This window comes from Triticum aestivum, chromosome 6B (genome assembly GCF_018294505.1).
Source record: "Triticum aestivum cultivar Chinese Spring chromosome 6B, IWGSC CS RefSeq v2.1, whole genome shotgun sequence".
Lineage (NCBI taxonomy): Eukaryota > Viridiplantae > Streptophyta > Magnoliopsida > Poales > Poaceae > Triticum > Triticum aestivum.
This window is the reverse complement of record NC_057810.1, coordinates 401,105,821-401,125,255: the sequence shown is the minus strand read 5'-3', so window position 1 is coordinate 401,125,255 and position 19,435 is coordinate 401,105,821. Positions and strand designations below refer to the sequence as shown.

The following is a 19,435-nucleotide window of genomic DNA, read 5'->3' as shown; positions in this document are numbered from 1 at the left end:
GGAGCATCCCACGTTCATCCCCATGTACACTCCGACTACTCTCCAAACCCTAAGAGGACTTATGACAAGACCTCAACTATACGCCATTGGACACAAGGTGAACTCGCTCCTCTCCGAACCTTCACTTCCCACATGTGAGACATGGTTACTACCTCATATATATGTGCTACGCATGACCAGGAACAAGGAGGAAGACCATGGACAAGACGACGAGGACACCAAGTACAAGGACCAAGAGAAGGAGCTGCCCGAAGCTACAGCGGCCGGACGTCCGTCCAGGACCGGACGTCCGACGACTCCCAGGCTCCGGACGACCATGCCAACGACCACCGAACCAAATCTGCGGACATCCGAAGAACTCCAGACGTCCGGGACCCCGCGAGCCTCCGGACGACCGGCCCCCTCCGGACGTCCGACCGAAGCGCACCCGAGCCGAATCTACGGAAGTCCGAAGAGCACCGGACGTCCGGACCTTCCCGAGCCTCCGGACGTCCGACGCCTGTCTGCGCACAGTGTGTTGGGCCGCATCCCATGTACCCCTTCACTTACCCCTTCGTGGCCCTAGACTATATATACTCCTCCACCTCCTCCTAGTTAGATTTAGCGTTGATTTAGCTCAATTAGAGATAGAGCTTCGCTCATCCACCGGATCTCCTCCTCGTGAGAGACCGCGGCCTCCTCGGAGAAGATCCTATCGGATTCAAGACCTCCTCATGGGAAGATCCCCTTGTGGATTTCAAGGCCTCCTCACGGAGAAGAACGGTTCCTATGTATCCTTACCTTTGTTGACTTTGGATCTCGTGTATCTCTTTGTGTTCTTTGATCTAGCACTTGTGTGACCGATTCCTTGTTGGTTGAGTGTTTTCCCTCGTTCCTTCCCGTGATTTCCTCGTGTTCTTCCGCTCGTTCTTCGTGTCTCTCCGTAGGATCCACTCCAAACGTGAAAGATCGTCCACATAGGGTTCCACCCTACATCACTATCTGAGTGGGAGTTCATTAAATAATTTAATTAGATGAACTTAATTATCATGAACTTAGTCTAAAATCTTTGCAATATGTCTTGTAGATCAAATGGCCCACGCTAATGTTGCCCTAAACTTCAACGCGTTCCTAGAGAAAACCAAGCTGAAAGACGATAGTAGCAACTATACGGACTAGGTCCGGAACTTGAGGATCATCCTCATAGCTGCCAAGAAAGCATATGTCCTAGATGCACCGCTAGGTCAAGCACCCGTTTTCCCAGCAACTCAAGACGTTATGAACGCCTGGCAGTCGCGTAGTGATGATTAGTCCCTGGTTCAGTGCGGCATGCTTTACAGCTTAGAACCGGGGCTCCAAAAGCGTTTTGAGCAGCACAGAGCATATGAGATGTTCCAAGAGCTGAAAATGGTTTTCCAAGCTCATGCCCGGGTCGAGAGATATGAAGTCTCCGACAAGTTCTACAGTTGTAAGATGGAGGAGAATGGTTCTGTCAGCGAGCACATACTCAAAATGTCTGGGTTGCACAACCGCTTATCTCAGCTGAGAGTTAATCTCCCGGATGACACGGTAGTCGACAGAATCCTCCAGTCGCTCCCACCTAGCTACAAGAGCTTTGTGATGAATTTCAATATGCAGGGGATGGTGAAAACCATTCCTGAGGTATATTCAATGTTGAAATCAGCGGAGGTGGAGATCAAAAAGGAACATCAAGTGTTGATGGTCAGTAAAACCACTAGTTCCAAGAAAGGCAAGGGTAAGAAGAACTTCAAGAAGGATGGCAAGGGAGTTGCCGTGCCCGGTAAGCCAGTTGCCGGGAAGAAGCCAAAGCATGGACCCAAACCTGAGACTGGGTGCTTTTATTGCAAGGGAAACGGACACTGGAAGCGGAACTACCCCAAGTACTTAGCGGACAAGAAGGCCGGCAACACCAAAAGATATATGTGATATACATGTTATTGATGTGTACCTTACCAGTACTCGTAGTAGCTCGTGTGTATTTGATACCGGCGCGGTTGCTCATATTTGTAACTCAAAACAAGAGCTGCGGAATAAGCGAAGACTGGCGAAGGACGAGGTGATGATGCGCGTCGGGAATGGTTCCAAGGTCGACGTGATCGCCGTCGGCACGCTACCTCTACATTTACCTACGGGATTAGTTTTAAACCTCAATAATTGTTATTTAGTGCCAGCTTTGAGCATGAACATTGTATTTGGATCTCGTTTAATACGAGATGGCTACTCATTTAAATCCGGGAATAATGGTTGTTCTATTTATATGAGAGATATGTTTTATGGTCATGCCCCGCTGGTCAATGGTTTATTCTTAATGAATCTCGAACGTGATGTTACACATATTCATAGTGTGAATACCAAAAGATGTAAGGTTGATAATGATAGTCCCACATACTTGTGGCACTGCAGCCTTGGTCACATTGGTGTCAAACGCATGAAGAAGCTCCACGCAGATGAACTTTTGGAGTCTCTTGATTATGAATCGTTTGACACATGCGAACCATGCCTCATGGGCAAAATGACCAAGACTCCGTTCTCCGGAACAATGGAGCGAGCAACCAACTTATTGGAAATCATACATACTGATGTGTGCGGTCCAATGAGCGTTGAGGCTCGCGGAGGCTATCGTTATGTTCTCACCCTCACTGATGACTTAAGTAGATATGGGTATGTCTACTTGATGAAACACAAGTCTGAGACCTTTGAAAAGTTCAAGGAATTTCAGAATGAGGTAGAGAATCAACGTGACAGAAAAATAAAGTTCTTACGATCAGATCGTGGGGGAGAATATTTGAGTCACGAATTTGGTACGCACTTAAGGAAATGTGGAATTGTTACACAACTCACACCGCATGGAACACCTCAGCGTAACGGTGTGTCCGAACATCGTAATCGCACTCTATTGGATATGGTGCGATCTATGATGTCTCTTACCGATTTACCGCTATCATTTTGGGGATACGCTCTAGAGACAGCTACATTCACTTTAAATAGGGCACCGTCTAAATCCGTTGAGACGACACCGTATGAATTATGGTTTGGGAAGAAACCAAGCTGTCGTTTCTAAAAGTTTGGGGATGCGATGCTTATGTCAAGAAACTTCAACCTGAAAAGCTCGAACCCAAGTCGGAAAAATGCGTCTTCATAGGATACCCTAAGGAAACCATTGGGTATACCTTCTACCTCAGATCCGAAGGCAAGATCTTTGTTGCCAAGAACAGGTCCTTTCTGGAGAAAGAGTTTCTCTCGAAAGAAGTAAGTGGGAGGAAAGTAGAACTTGATGAAGTACTGCCTCTTGAAGCGGAAAGTAGCGCAACTCAGGAAGATGTTTCTGTGGTGCCTGCACCGACTAGAGAGGAAGTTAATGATGATGATCAAGGTACTTCGGATCAAGTTGCTACTGAACTTCGTAGGTCCACAAGGACACGTTCCATACCAGAATGGTATGGCAACCCTGTCCTGGAAATCATGTTGTTAGACAACGGTGAAACTTTGAAATATGAAGAAGTGATGGCGGGCCCAGATTCCAACAAATGGCTTGAAGCCATGCAATCCGAGATAGGATCCATGTATGAAAACAAAGTATAGACTTTGACAGACTTGCCCGATGATCGGCGAGCGATAGAAAATAAATGGATATTTAAGAAGAAGACGGACGCGGATGGTAATGTTACCATCTATAAGGCTCGACTTGTCGCTAAGGGTTATCGACAAGTTCAAGGGGTTGACTACGATGAGACCTTCTCACCCATAGCGAAGCTGAAGTCCGTCTGAATCATGTTAGCAATTGCCGCATTCTATGATTATGAAATATAGCAAATGGACGTCAAAATGGCATTCCTTAACGGCTACCTTAAGGAAGAATTGTATATGATGCAGCCGGAAGGTTTTGTCGATCCTAAGAATGCTAACAAGGTGTGCAAGCTCCAGCGCTCCATCTATGTGCTGGTGCAAGCATCTCGGAGTTGGAACATTCGCTTTGATGAAATGATCAAAGCGTTTGGGTTTATGCAGACTTATGAAGAAGCATGCGTTTACAAGAAAGTGAGTGGGAGCTCTATAGCATTTCTCATTCTATATGTGGATGACATACTATTGATGGGAAATGATATAGAACTTTTGGAAAGCATAAAGGCCTACTTGAATAAATGTTTTTCAATGAAGGACCTTGGAGAAGCTGCTTACATATTAGGCATCAAGATCTATAGAGATAGATCGAGACGCCTCATAGGTATTTCACAAAGCACATAACTTAATAAGATATTGAAGAAGTTCAATATGGATCAATCCAAGTAGGGGTTCTTGCCTGTATTGCAAGGTGTGAAATTGAGCTCGGCTCAAAGCCCGACCACGGCAGAAGATACAGAAAAGATGAGTGTCATCCCCTATGCCTCAGCCATAGGGTCTATTATGTATGCCATGTTGTGTACCAGACCTGATGTAAACCTTGCCGTAAGTTTGGTAGGAAGGTACCAAAGTAATCCCGGCATGGAACACTGGACAGCGGTCAAGAATATCCTGAAGTACCTGAAAAGGACTAAGGATATGTTTCTCGTTTATGGAGGTGAAGAAGAGCTCATCGTAAAGGGTTACGTCGATCCTAGCTTCGACACAGATCTGGATGACTCCAAGTCACAAACCGGATATGTGTATATTTTGAATGATGGGGCAGTAAGCTCGTGCAGTTGCAAACAAAGCGTCGTGGCGGGATCTACATGTGAAGCGGAGTACATGGCAGCCTCGGAGGCAGCACATGAAGCAATCTGGATGAAGGAGTTCATTACCGACCTAGGAGTTATTCCCAATGCGTCGGGCCCGATGACTCTCTTCTGTGACAACACTGGAGCTATTGCCCTTGCCAAGGAGCCCAGGTTTCACAAGAAGACCAGACACATCAAGCGTCGCTTCAACTCCATTCGTGAAAATGTTCAAGATGAAGACATAGATATTTGTAAAGTGCATACGGATCTGAATGTCGCAGATCCGTTGACTAAACCTCTTCCACGAGCAAAATATGATCAACACTAGAACTCTATGGGTGTTTGATTCATCACAATGTAACTAGATTATTGACTCTAGTGCAAGTGGGAGACTGTTGGAAATATGCCCTAGAAGCAATAATAAAATGGTTATTATTATATTTCCTTGTTCATGATAATTGTCTATCATTCATGCTATAACTGTATTGATCGGAGACCGTAATACATGTGTGAATACATAGGCCACAACATGTCCCTAGTGAGCCTCTAGTTGACTAGCTCGTTGATCAACAGATGGTCATGGTTTCCTGACTATGGACATTGGATGTCATTGATAACGGGATCACATCATTAGGAGAATGATGTGATGGACAAGACCCAATCCTAAGCATAGCACAAGATCGTGTAGTTCGTTTGCTAAAGCTTTTCTAATGTCAAGTATCATTTCCTTAGACCATCAGATCGTGCAACTCCCGGATACTGTAGGAATGCTTTGGGTGTACCAAACGTCACAACGTAACTGGGTGACTATAAAGGTGCACTACAGGTATCTCCGGAAGTGTATGTTGGGTTGGCACGAATCGAGAATGGAATTTGTCACTCCGTATGACGGAGAGGTATCTCTGGGCCTACTCGGTAATGCATCATCATAATGAGCTCAAGGTGACTAAGTAGTTGGTCATGGGATCATGCATTACGAAACGAGTAAAGTGACTTGCCGGTAACGAGATTGAACGAGGTATTGGGATACCGACGATCGAATCTCGGGCAAGTAACGTACCGATTGACAAAGGGAATTGTATACGGGATTACTTGAATCCTCGACATCGTGGTTCATCCGATGAGATCATCGTGGAACATGTGGGAGCCAACATGGGTATCCAGATCTCGTTGTTGGTTATTGGCCAGAGAGCTGTTTCGGTCATGTCTGCATGATTCCCGAACCCGTATGGTCTACACACTTAAGGTTCGATGACGCTAGGGTTATAAGGATGATTTGTATGTGATTACCGAATGTTGTTCTGAGTCCTGGATGAGATCCCGGACGTCGCGAGGAGTTCCGGAATGGTCCGGAGGTGAAGATTTATATATGGAAGTCATCATACGGTCACCGAAAATATTCGGGGGTATACCGGTATTGTACCGGGACCACCGGGAGGGTCCACCTGCCCCGGAGGGCCTTATGGGCTGTAGGTGGAAGGGAACCAGCCCCTAAGTGGGCTGGGCGCCATCCCCCCTTTGAGCCCATGCGCCTAGGGTTGGGGGGAACCCTAAAGGGGGCGCCCCCCTTGCTTGGGGCGCAAGCCCCCTCCCCCTTGGCTGCCGCCCCCCCTCTAGATCTCATCTAGAGGGGTCGGCCCCCTTTCCCCTTTTCCCTATAAATAGAGGGGTGGAGGGAGGGGTGCAGCACGACATCCAAGGCGCAGCCCCTCCCCTCCCCAACACCTCTCCTCCTCCGCGTGAGCTTGGCGAAGCCCTGCCGGAGAACTGCCACTCCATCACCACCACGCCGTCGTGCTGCTACTGGAGCCTTCTTCCTCAACCTCTCCCCCCCCCTTGCTGGATCAAGGCGCGGGAGACGTCACCGGGCTGTATGTGTGTTGAACGCGGAGGTGCCGTTGTTCGGCGCTTAGATCGGAATCCACCGCGATCTGAATCACTACGAGTACGACTCCTTCATCCGCATTCTTGAAACGCTTCCGACTCACGATCTTTAAGGGTATGAAGATGCACTCCCCTCTCTCTCGTTGCTAGTTATTCCATAGATTGATCTTGGTGATGCGTAGAATTTTTTTTAATTTCTACAACGATCCCCAACAAGGTCGGCATCAATGGAAGAACAACCAAAGTGATCATTGATGGTGGTAGTTGCCACAGCTTGGCAAGTGAAGAACTTTGCTCCAAGTTGTGTTTCGAGTACAAGTGTCGTCCTCAACCAGACAAGTTCTAGTGGAATAGTGACACTGGCACTATCAAGGTAGAGCACACTGTTAAATTATGATCGAAATTCTACAGTATTGGACTAGACGTAGTACAAACGGTGTGGGCCTTTGCGGTCGTACCGACGCATACGAGTACAACTCGCTTATTTGTCCTCCATAGACTCTCATGTATTGCCCTCATATATGCTAGAGTTGTGTCAAATATTGTGTACAAGGTAGGTTATAGTTGGACTCTGTGTAGTATTGTGTTTAGATAGGATATGGAGTCGTGTCCTAGTAGGACACTTGTATCCTAGGCCTCTCATATATAGCGGGGGTAGGCACACGATGTAACATATGCCAACATAATAGCACATGCGCGCAAGGGGGAGCCGGAGGCGTGTGCCAGTGCCTGGGTGGCCGGTGTGCGGTTTTGTAGCGGTGTCATGGGGAGGAGCGCCCATAGTCAGGCCCCGGGGATGTAGCCATATCGGTGAACCTCGTTAACAAATCTCGGTGTCGTGCTCGTGTGATTGCTTGATCCTCGGATGATCGATGGAGTGCCTCGTATTTATTCTAACAAGTGGTATCAGAGCTAGGTTGTTTGGAGGCTATGGATTGTTGATCTAGAGGAGAACACGTGAAAGTTGTCGATGAAATATAGCGAGATGCAATGAGTATGATTGGAGACATGGCAGCGGATGTTGTCGCGTCGATGGATCAAGGTTGCTCTTGAAGATTTAGGAACGACGGTGTCGTGTTTGGAAATCAAAGCAATTCAATCAAGAAGAAAGCAGATCAGAGAAAGGCGCGTATGCACACAAGGCTAGACGTGCGGCGCTTGAACAATCGATCGGGCGAGCGTACGGGTGGCGGAATCGTGCAGCGGCGGCGTATAGATCGATACGATTTATTGGAAGCGGCGGCGGCGTCACGCTTGCGGGGTCCAGGAGCAGCTCGGACTATGAACCTGTGGACGTGGCCCACTAGCTGGCCCATGCATGTAGGCCAAGCGGGCTGCTGTGCTCGTGCAACTAGCGGGCGTACAGGTAGACGAACGAGTGTGAGCAGAGGGACCGAGGCTGAGGTGCGTGGTGTTTGGACTAAAAAAAATAGCACAAGGACCAAGAATCAGACCGTGATTGCTATCTGAGAAAAGGAAAGAAAGGTAAGTCCAGAAGCTACGTGTCAACGTGTGATGGATTGGAGTTTGACTAGCGTCATTGATCCTTTGGTACGTGCACAATTGAAGGTTTTATATATGGGACTTTAGTTTCTGTTCTCCTTTTGTTTGGTACACAGTTAGTGTATGGATGGCAGCCGCACTTGAGGATTTGACGAGTCTGGAGCATGCTAAGCGGGATTATGCATATACATAGCGTCGGTTGATGCACATATGTGCAGGCCAGACACGACGCATGGTGGAGCATGATTGCGATCGGATAAGTTCGGCTGGATCGGACTAGATAGACTGACGGATCGACGTGACTCGATTGGGACAGAAGACGGTGGTGGGATCGGCGACAGCGACATAGGATCGTGATGCTGATGGTGACCGACTTCTGGGCGTGGAAACACGTGGTGCAGGCCTGAGGGCTTGTGTGGCTTCAACAAGACTATGGCGCGGGATTGACTCAAGGTGGTGTATACATGGAGCTTGAAGTCGATAAGGCATACGGGTGGACTTATCATTTACCATAGAGTCATGTTGAAGGTGGAGCTGGAGTCTGGAAGACTTCACTCAGGTGCTGATTGAGGGGGTACGGCGTAAGTCGACAGAGAGTCGAAGCCTATTCAGCGGGAAAAGCGAGTGACAAGCAGTTTGGACTGGAGCCCAATGGTCTGATGGAAGCGTGAAACTCGTCATCAGTCGGTGATGATCGGTGGTACTCTGCAGTGGGGGTTGAGTGGTGTGGGTACGCGACCCTTGAGACTCGACCGGGACAGCGGAGGCTCAACACGGTAATAGCGGCGAGGCGTGCGGTATGCACGGGACATGGAGACGGGCCAGGGACCCATATGGTCATACATATGGTGAGGCAACTGCGAATTTGACTCGGGATGACTACAAGCAACGGTGAAATTCCTTCAAGTTTCAGACAGGCAGTCAAAAAAGGAGTGGTGATATTGAATTCAGGTAACTCTTATGTGTGACACCCAATATGTGAGTTGTTCACTTTCACGCAGGTCAGTGATCAGTGTGTGATGATGTTGGACGAATACTCTGGAAGTCGGGAGCACAAACTAGAGTAACAAGGAACTTAATTTTGCTCGAGTGTTGACTGTGGTCAAGAAAAAAAAAGGACTACAAGTTGCAGGTAGAGTTATATGGAGTCTTTGGAGTAGCAGCGGTACTCATGGGATAAACTCAAGTCCAATGTACATGAAAGTTTGATGCATTGATGAATTCAAAGTGGTGGAGAATATTCGCCAAGGTGTAGTTTGTTAGAGTTGTGTCGAATATTGTGTACAAGGTAGGTTACAGTTGGACTCTGAGTAGTATTCTGTTTAAATACGATATGGAGTCGTGTCCTAGTAGCGCACTTGTATCCTAGGCCTCTCATATATAGCAGCGGTAGGCACACGATGTAACCTATGCCAACATAATAGCACAGGCACGCAAGGGGGAGTCGGCGGCGTGTACCAGCGCCCGGGTGGCCGGTGTGCGGTATTGTGCGGTGTCATGGAGAGGAGCGCCCATAGTCAGGTCCCGGGGATGTAGCCATATCGGTGAACCTCGTTAACAAATCTCGGTCTCATGATCGTGTGATTGCTTGATCCTCGGATGGTCGACGGAGTGCCTCGGATTTATTCTAACAATATATACCCATGTAGTCGTACCTAAAGACGGTCTGTCCTCTCGTGCTTGTAATACTCCTCCATTATAGTGATTGCGCTTTCGTGCATTCATGGTTTTTTCCCGCAAAGGTTTTCACATAAAAATCCGTGTACTCTCGTGTCTCGTTTATTCTCGTTTTATCTAACAAAGATACAAGATTAAGACGAGAGAATTAGAGTTGCGCCTCCTGTGCGCCGCCGCCCGCTGCAAGTGGCCGAGACCGACTGGAAGATTCGCTTCGCACCGCTGCAGAAATCTAGCCTAGTCTCGTTTACCGGATCAAAGGCAGATTGTTTTTTGGTGCGCCGCTGTCAAGTCGCGTGCGAGCCGCCGAGCCGCAGTTGCTGCTGTCCCACGCGTGAATCAGTCACCACCCACCACGGTTTCAAGTTACGAGGAGATAAACTCCGTTTGTCCGCTCGTTCCTCGGAGATTTAGTACTACCTGATTAACTAGTACTAGTGCTTCTTGTGATTCCTCCCGTTTTCCTTCATGTTCTTCCTAAATCCGCCTCCAATTCACGAAGATCGGGCCACCCTAACGACTTGCACTGAAAAAAGTAAAAGCAGCTCCAGAACTAGTTTCGGCGGTTGTTCAAAAAAAAAAACTAGTTTCGGCGGGCGTTCTTTATAGAGTAAGTAAGGCACCCATGTGTGGGAGTCTTTAGTGATGTAACCAAAATGAAATTGTATGTTTTGATGCACGGACAAATTTGTGTTTCAATGAGATTCTGCAATAGCTTGTTAGTCTAGAAGTTATAACTAATTATGAGAAGAACGTAAACTACAAATAGCACCTGGTTACAGATCAGATTAAAGAAAGGAAAATGCAGTAAAATAAAGTCACAAAATGCTGCTATGCACCTGGTATTAACATCTGGAGAGCTTGAACATTCAACTATCAAGGAAACACTCTTTTTCCCATCCATAGCATCCAGGTCAATAAGAGCCGCTACTAATAATTCAAGCTTCATAAACAGAAAAAAGATTATTGGAACATGAATATAGAAAAGTTCATGTTTTACATATGAGTTTAAACATGGTTCACCTCCTCAGGATTGGTGTAGTCGATACCATCAGCCTCAGATAAGGCAGATGCCATATTAAGATATGCATCCTGTGAACAAAAATATTAAGGACATGTTAGCAAAGCAACGACCATGCTGCTACAAGTAACAAGTTACTGAACATACAACCTCTATGGCAGCGATTTGATCAGTAGAAACTTCACGAGGGAACAACTTAAGAATCTTCCCATTTTTCTCCAGTGTGATGAACCTTGTCAAATTTGCAAGGGAAATGAACCATCCATTGGAAGTTTGCGAGTAAACATATAGTTTAAATAAGACTAATCCATAGTGAATATGCAATAGGGATAAGTTACTCCTTAAACATTATTTTGCATTACGGAACTTTGCATCTACAATTCATAAGGAAAACTTACTGATATTGTAGTTTGGTTGCCATCATGTCATGAATACCCCGAACAAACTGTATTAAATATCATAATATTACATGCAAGTATAAGGAATTAAGGATCAATAAACAGGATGCCATTGATGTAATAGCTGCATGATAATTGGCAAGTAAGGATAATTGACTAAATTAGTTCGTATAATCCAGATCTAAACTATAAGTGATTGTTTTGCCCAATAAATGCCTTGTTTTTTTATCATGGACTAGGGTCACTAGGCATCACATATACTATTATCCAAGTGGCCAAGTATAAACAGCGAATCTCTTGGCTGGCTACTTGTCAATGTGCTCTCAGAGTGGCAGATCAAGATGGTAGCACACCAGACAAGCGATCTGTTAGAGTAGTATATATATGGTCATGTAGCCTTTTCTCCTTACCCCATTGTGTAAGGGGTTTTCTGCATATTTTCTGCACCTGTACATGGTACTAGAGCCGGACGGCCGCCGCTGCTTCCTCTCCTATTCTGCTCCGGTGGAATCTTACCCATCCGTCCACGCCAGGTCCGATCCGCCGCCCTGGCCTGAAGCATCCACGCCCGATGGCCTCCTCAGCACGGGTCGGGGCGCTGCTTCTTATGGACGCCACAGCCGCCGCGTGGTCTGCAAGGTCGGGCAGACTTATCCGGCCACTGGCTGTTCGCCCGTGACGGCCCGCCCGAACCTGACGTGCGCATGCACAAGTATCCTCCCAATGCGTGCTTGTGCTTGTCCACTTGCGGCTGCTGCACCATCTTCCTCCGGTGCAGGCCCATGACATGGTGCACCAGCCTCCTCCACTTGCTGTCATCTGATTTGCGCCTGCCGCCTACTGATCTTTTTTCGAGAAAACGCAAGAAGAGCTTGCATTTCATTGCTTTGGAAAGAGGGTTTCGGTTACAATCCTCCTAGGAGGGAATTACAAGGCTGAGGGCATGTTAGTGCACGTCCCAGGTTTGGGGCAAGATGGCACGAAGCCCGAGGGCGCCGGCTCTGGCCCAGAGGGTGGCCTCGTCTTTGATCTTCGTGAGCAGGTCGGTCGTCGAGGGCTGGCCTCTGTTGAAGACGCAGTCGTTGCGGTGCTTCCATATCATCCATGGGACGAGGAGGGTCGCGGAGGCGAGGCCCTTGCGCATGAGTGTTGGGGTGGCATGTCGCGCTGTGCGCCACCAGTCGTTGAGAGAGAGCTCTCTGTCGGGCGGGGCGCAGGGGAGCCTGAGCCAGTGCAGAACCTCATGCCAAATCTGTCTGGTGAAGGGGCAGGCGAGGGTGAGGTGGTGCATGGTCTCGGGGGCCTGATCACAAAGGAGGCAGCGTGCGGGGTGCTGCAGGCTGCGGCGGGCGAGGCGGTCGGCAGTCCAGCATCGGTCCAGGCGGGCGAGCCAGTGGAAGAAGCGGACGCGCGGCGGCGCCCAATTCTTCCAGGTGAGCTTCCATGCATCGCAGCCCAAGGAGCCATTGAAAGTGGCGAGGTAGGCTGATTTGGCGGAGTAGACGCCGCTTGTGCTCCACTTCCAGACTAGGCGATCTGGCTCGGCGGAGAGTGTCGTGGCGCTGATGGTTTGCCAGAGCTGTAGGTACTACCCGATCTCGTGTATGCCGATCGTGCCGTGAATGTCCCGTGCCCACTTGTTGGCCTGGAGGCCATCGGCGACGGTCCGGAGCTTGCGGCGGCGCTTGGGGGTGCAGGCGTAGAGGAGTGGCGCGATCTCGCAGACGGAGTGACCGTCGATCCAGCGATCTTCCCAGAAGAGGGCCTCCGTGCCGTTCCCGATTTGCATGGTGGTAGAGGCGAAGAAGAATGAGCGCTCCTCAGCGGTGAACTGCAGGTCGAGGCCTGCCCATGCTCTGGTGTTGTCCGTGCGGCTGAACCACAACCAGCGGGTGCGGAGCGCAAGGCTGGTCCGTCCGAGGTCGCGCACGCCGAGGCCACCGAGCGAGAGCGGCCTAGCGACGCGCTGCCAGTTGACATGGCAGTGGCCTCCGTTTGCCTCCGCGCGCCCAGCCCACAGGAAGCCGCGCTGAATTTTCTCGAGTGCGCGGATGGTCTTCTTGGGTGGCACGAGGGCGAGGAGCTGGTGGATCGGTATTGCACTGAGGATGGCTTTGACGTACGCAAGGCGGCCGGCTTTGTTCATGAGATGCGCCTTCCAGGTGGGGAGCATGCTGGCCGTTTTGTCGACGACGGGCTGCAGCTGTGCGGCCGTCGAGCGATGCAGGGTTGAGGTCACCAGAACTGCCAGAGGTGGAGGCCATGGGCGTCGGGGGAGGGGCTAGGCGGTGGGGAGGGCTACCGACGGGGGTCGTCGGCGGCGAGGCTGGAGGTGGGAGGGCTAGGCCAGGAGGGGAGCGGGAGCGGGAGCGGGAGCCTCCATCACTTTCCAATAATTTTATTGATATGGACTGTGAAATTATCCAGTCTTCTGTATGTTCACTTGCATAGATGGCTTGCCGCCTACTGATCTCGATCTGATTTGCGCCTGCCGCCTACTGATCTCGATCTGATTTGCTCGGCGGCTGTGTTGGCTGTTTGACTGGTTACCTTCAATAAAAAAAAAGACAGAAGAAACAAAAAGGAAGCATAATGTTGTCGAGTACAAACCGTACAATTTCCTCTCCGCACTGTCCGCCGATTTTGGAAGGTGTACCCTACACTGATCCTGTCTCGCATATGCGCTTTTCCTTGGTGCTTGGTGCTCGTCAGCCTGTGACGCCGTCCGCTGCGGCGTCTTCTGCAGGTTGTGTTAGTCGCTACTCAGTGACTCTTCTCACGACCTCTGCACATGGTGACCGTCGCTCTACGTCGACTCCTCTTGCGACTTTCACTGGTAGTGCTGGTGCATATGGCTCCGTCGACTCCGCCTCACACATGCGTCTTCCATTGATGCGTGGTGCTTGTCTACAGACGGCCTCGTCTCCTCCACCGGTCGTTGTGGATACTACTAGTCATGCTACACCGCCACATCTAGCGGCTTCCACAGGTGGTGGTGATCGCTTCTCTCCCGGTGTTCCCGGTGCTACTGTGTCGACTACTTCAGCTGTGTACTTCAGTGAGGAGGAGATTGCGCGACTTCACGCCCTGCTGGTTGCCTCCGACTCTCTATTGCCGGGCGCATCTACGTCGACCTCTTCAGTCGCGCCCCTGACCGAGCAGGAGATTGTGCGACTTCGATGCCTGCTAGCTCCATCTTCCAGTTCTCCATCGACAGGTTCTGCTGGTTCTGCTGCTGACTCTTCTGGCATTGTGAGACCACCTTCTACACAAGCAAGTACATCTTTGTGGATTCTTGATACTGGAGGATCTTTTCATATGACTCATGATTCATCCATTCTGTCCTGTACACGACCTCTCGATTCTCCTATTCATGTTCTTACTGTTGATGGAACCTCTCTCCCGGTTACTGCCTGAGGCATTCTTAGCACTTCATCTTTTCATGTTCCTGATGTTGCTCATGTTCCCCGACTTACCATGGATCTCATTTCTGGTGGACAGCTTGTTAACTCTGGTTGTCGTGTCATTCTCGACTTTGACTCTTGTTCCGTTCTAGACCGTCATACTGGTACTCTCCTTGGTGCTGGCCCTCGACATCGTGAATCTCAGGGTCTCTGGGAGCTTGACTGGCTTCATCTTCCATCCGCTGCTGCTGCCGCCAGTCTCTCATCCTCTGTTGCCTTGTCTACCAGCTCTTTTCAGTAGTGGCATCATCGCCTTGGTCACCTATGTGGCTCTCGTCTCTCATCCTTAGTTCGATGTGGTCTTCTTGGATCCGTCTCCGGCGGTGTGTCTTTAGATTGTCAGGGTTGTCGGCTTGGTAAACAGGTCCAATTACCTTATCCTCACAGTGACACGGTGTCTCAGCGTTCTTTTGACCTTGTTCACTCTGATGTCTGGGGTCCAGCTCCCTTTGCCTCAAAAGGAGGTCATCGCTACTATATTATTTTTATAGATGATTTCTCTCGATACACCTGGATATATTTTATGTCTTCTCGTAGTGAGGTCTTATCTATCTATAAGTGTTTTGCTGCCATGGTTCACACTCAGTTCTCTACGCCTATTCGTGTGTTTCGTGCCGACTCTGCTGGAGAGTATATCTCCAAGATGTTGCGTAGAGTCCTTGCTGAGCAGGGTACTCTTGCCCAGTTCTCATGTCCTGGTGCTCATGCTCAGAATGGTGTGGCTGAGCGTAAGCTCCGTCACCTTCTTGAGAAGGCTCGTGCATTGATGATCGCCGCCTCTCTTCCGCCTCACTTTTGGGCTGAGGCTGTCTCCACCTCCACCTATCTCATCAACCTTCAGCCATCCACTGCTCTACAGGGTGGTGTTCCTTCCGAGCGTCTCTTTGATCGTTCTCCTGATTATTCGGCGCTTCGTTTGTTTGGTTGTGTTTGCTATATTCTTCTTGCCCCTCGTGAACGCACCAAACTGTCCGCTCAGACTGTCGAGTGTGTCTTCTTAGGCTATAGTGATGAGCACAAGGGCTATCGTTGTTGGGATCCTGTCAATCGTCGGATGCGTATATTTTGGGAGGTGACTTTTGATGAGTCCCGTCCCTTCTACCCGCGTCCATCTTCATCGACCTTTGCGGTAGAGGACATCTCTTTCCTCACTTTTCCTGACACACCTATCATCCTCGTTGAGCCCTTGTCCATCCGTCATACTCCCCCTGCTTCTCCAACCATTGCACATCCAACTTCGCCATCTTCGATGGTTTCCTCACCTTGCTTGTCACATGATTATGCACCTTCCTCTCCGGTGACATCTCCCTCTCCCTCACCTGAGTCTACCCCGATGGTTCCTCCTGGCATTCTTCCATCATTCTCTCACTTTTATACTCGTCGTCCACGTGTTGTGGATGCATCTACTGATGCGCCATCTGCTTCTGATGTGCCATCCTCCTCCTCTCAGCCTACTTATGGCTTACGTCCTCGTCTGCTTCCGCCTGTTAATCGTCTTGGTTTTCCAAGCACTGGTGCTGCTGTTCTTGAGCCGACTTCTTATCGTCAAGCTGTTGTCCCGAATGGCAGTTTGCGACGGTAGAGGAGCTTGCTGCTCTTGAGTGCACCGGCACATGGGACCTTATTTCTTTTCCTCCTGGTGTTCGCCCAATCACTTGTAAGTGGGTCTACAAGGTTAAGACTCGCTCCGATGGATCTCTTGAGCGCTACAAAGCTCGTCTTGTGGCTCGTGGTTTTCAGCAGGAGCATAGTCATGATTACGATGAGACTTTTGCTCCTGTGGCCCATATGACCACTATTCGCGCACTTCTTACTGTGGCCTCTGTTCATCATTGGTCTGTGTCTCAGCTTGATGTTAAGAATGCCTTTTTTAATGGTGAGATGTGTGAGGAGGTTTACATGTAGCCCTCACCTGGGTATTCTGTTCCTGATGGCATGGTATGCCATCTTCGTCGCTCTCTCTATGGCCTTAAGCAAGCCCCTCGCGCCTGGTTTGAGTGTTTTGCCTCTGTGGTGACTGCCGCTGGTTTTTCAGCGAGTGCTCATGATCCAGCGATGTTTGTCCACCTTTTAGTCGTGGTCGGACTCTTCTTCTGCTCTATGTCGATGACATGATCATCACTGGCGACGACCCTCAGTATATTGCCTTTGTGAAGGCACATCTTAGTGAGCAGTTTCTTATGTCTGATCTTCGCCCTCTTCGACACTTTCTTGGGATAGAAGTCTCTTCTACCTCTGATGCTTCTTTTATTTCCCAGGAAAAGTATATCCAGGATCTTCTTGCTCGTGCTGCTCTTACTGATGAGCGCATTGTGGAGACTCCCATGGAGCTCAATGTTCACCTCCGTGAGCGGATGGTGACCCCTTGTCTGATCCAACGTGTTATCGTCATCTTGTTGGGAGTCTTGTCTATCTAGCTACCACTCGTTCGGATATCTCTTATCCAGTCCATATTTTGAGTCAGTTTGTCTCTGCTCCCACTTCGGTTCACTACAGTCACCTTCTTCGTGTTCTCGGCAATCTTCGTGGCACCATCTCTCACCGTCTGTTCTTTCCTCGCTCCAATTCGTTACAGCTTCAAGCTTATTCGGATGCTACGTGGGCTAGTGATCCATAGGATCGCCGTTCACTTTCTCCTTACCGTGTTTTCCTTGGTGGTTCTCTCATTGCCTGGAAGACGAAGAAACAGACCGCAGTTTCCCGTTCAAGTGTAGAGGCTGAGTTGCGAGCTATGGCTCTTTTGATGGCGGAGGTGACTTGGTTACGGTGGTTACTTCAGGATTTTGGTGTTTCTGACACTACTCCTACTCTGTTATTGCCAGACAGTACATGTGTTATTAGCATTGTGCGTGACCCTGTGAAGCATGAGCTCACCAAGCATATTGGTGTTGATGCTTTTTATGTGCGTGCTGGTGTGTGGGATTAGGTTATTGCTCTTCAGTATGTGCCTTCTGAGTTGCAGTTGGCGGATTTCTTTATGAAGGCCCAGACTAGAGCACAACATGGCTTCTATCTCTCCAAACTCAGTGTTGTTCATCCACCATGAGTTTGAGGGGGGGGGGTGTTAGAGTAGTATATATGGTCATGTAGCCTTTTCTCTTTACCGCATTGTATAAGGGGTTATCTGCATATTTCCTGCACCTGTACATGTATATATACTGGCCTATGGCCCCATGGGAATACAAGTTGCATATTTCCTAACACGATCTACCCAGGTTCAGGCCCTCCTTGGAGAGGTAACACCCTACTCCTGCATGTGGTGGTTGTATTGCTCGAGTGCTCATCACCGATCGAGAAGATTGTTGGAGAGAGATGTTTCTCGGATTACAAATTCATGGTCACAGGCTAGTGTGTCTTGGATCTCTCCCTAGAAGGCACTAGCTTTCCTTATATACCTGGTCAAGCTAAGGTTACATGGCTCGGGTTAGACTAAAGGTGGGCTCGTGCCGCCAGACCGGGCCGGGCCATGTCATCCGTATGTGGATCTCCCATTGCCTTGCATCTCAAGCTGGTGCGGCATTCAGCTGGCTCTTGGGCCCGAGTGGTTGACACAACCCACTCTAAGATGATGTGCTAGTCCCTTGCCTAGCCGACAGTGTTCGTGTGTCGTATCCTTGTCAATAGCCCCCAAGTTCAGCATGATCTTCCTGCTGGAAGGTCACCCCAGACTTGTTGAAATTCCTGCAAGAGAGAGGGAGAAAGTGGGGGGTGTGGGAGAGAGAGAGAGACCCAACGTTACTCTGTCACATCTAGGCATGCGGTTGGAATCCCAAATCCTGAATGCCGCCTGGGAGACCCAAATAGGTCGCTTCCAGCGCTGTTTGTCCACCTTTTAGTCGTGGTCGGACTCTTCTTCTTCTCTATGTCAATGACATGATCATCACTGGCGACGACCCTCAGTATATTGCCTTTGTGAAGGCCCGTCTTAGTGAGCAGTTTCTTATGTCTGATCTTCACCCTCTTAGGCACTTTCTTGGGATAGAAGTCTCTTCTACCTCTGATGCCTTTTTTATTTCCCAGGAAAAGTATATCCAGGATCTTCTTGCTCGTGTTGCTCTTACTGATGAGCGCATTGTGGAGACTCCCATGGAGCTCAATGTTCACCTCCGTGATACTGATGGTGACCCCTTGTCTGATCCAACGTGTTATCGTCATCTTGTTGGGAGTCCTATCTATCTAGCTACCACTCGTTCGGATATCTCTTATCCAGTCCATATTTTGAGTCAGTTTGTCTCTGCTCCCACTTCGGTTCACTACAGTCACCTTCTTCGTGTTCTCGGCTATCTTCGTGGCACCATCTCTCACCGTCTGTTCTTTCCTCGCTCCAATTCGTTACAGCTTCAGGCTTATTCGGATGCTACGTGGGCTAGTGATCCATAGGATCGTCGTTCACTTTCTCCTTACCGTGTTTTCCTTGGTGGTTCTCTCATTGCCTGGAAGACGAAGAAACAGACAGCAGTTTCCCATTCAAGTGTAGAGGCTGAGTTGCGAGCTATGGCTCTTTTGACGGCAGAGGTGACTTGGTTACGGTAGTTACTTCAGGATTTTGGTGTTTCTGACACTACTCCTACTCCGCTATTGCCAGACAGTACATGTGCTATTAGCATTGTGCGTGACCCTGTGAAGCATGAGCTCACCAAGCATATTGGTGTTGATGCTTTTTATGTGCGTGCTGGTGTGTGGGATTAGGTTATTGCTCTTCAGTATGTGCCTTTTGAGTTGCAGTTGGCGGATTTCTTTAGAAGGCCCAGACTAGAGCACAACATGGCTTCTATCTCTCCAAACTCAGTGTTG

The 19,435-nt window shown here is 49.2% G+C and overlaps 1 protein-coding gene across 15 annotated transcripts in view; it reads right to left on the bottom strand.

Annotated features, from left to right (window-relative positions):
- LOC123137273 (senescence-associated protein OSA15, chloroplastic) overlaps positions 1–19,435 on the bottom strand; it is a 45,219-nt gene that overhangs the window by 13,967 nt on the left and 11,817 nt on the right. For 14 of the 15 annotated variants that reach the window (XR_006468017.1, XR_006468018.1, XR_006468019.1 and 11 more), the window contains exons 8-11: positions 11,178–11,224; positions 10,930–11,011; positions 10,782–10,850; positions 10,598–10,701 (exon numbers count right to left, since the gene is read on the bottom strand). Coding sequence is in view for 11 of the 15 variants with exons in the window: in XM_044556963.1 (XP_044412898.1) it covers positions 10,598–10,701; positions 10,782–10,850; positions 10,930–11,011; positions 11,178–11,224 (302 nt within the window). In the remaining 4 variants the exon portion in view is untranslated. Of the gene's footprint in view, positions 1–9,485; positions 10,285–10,597; positions 10,702–10,781; positions 10,851–10,929; positions 11,012–11,177; positions 11,225–19,435 lie in introns of those variants that run through there. The other variant, XM_044556973.1, reaches the window with a different exon arrangement.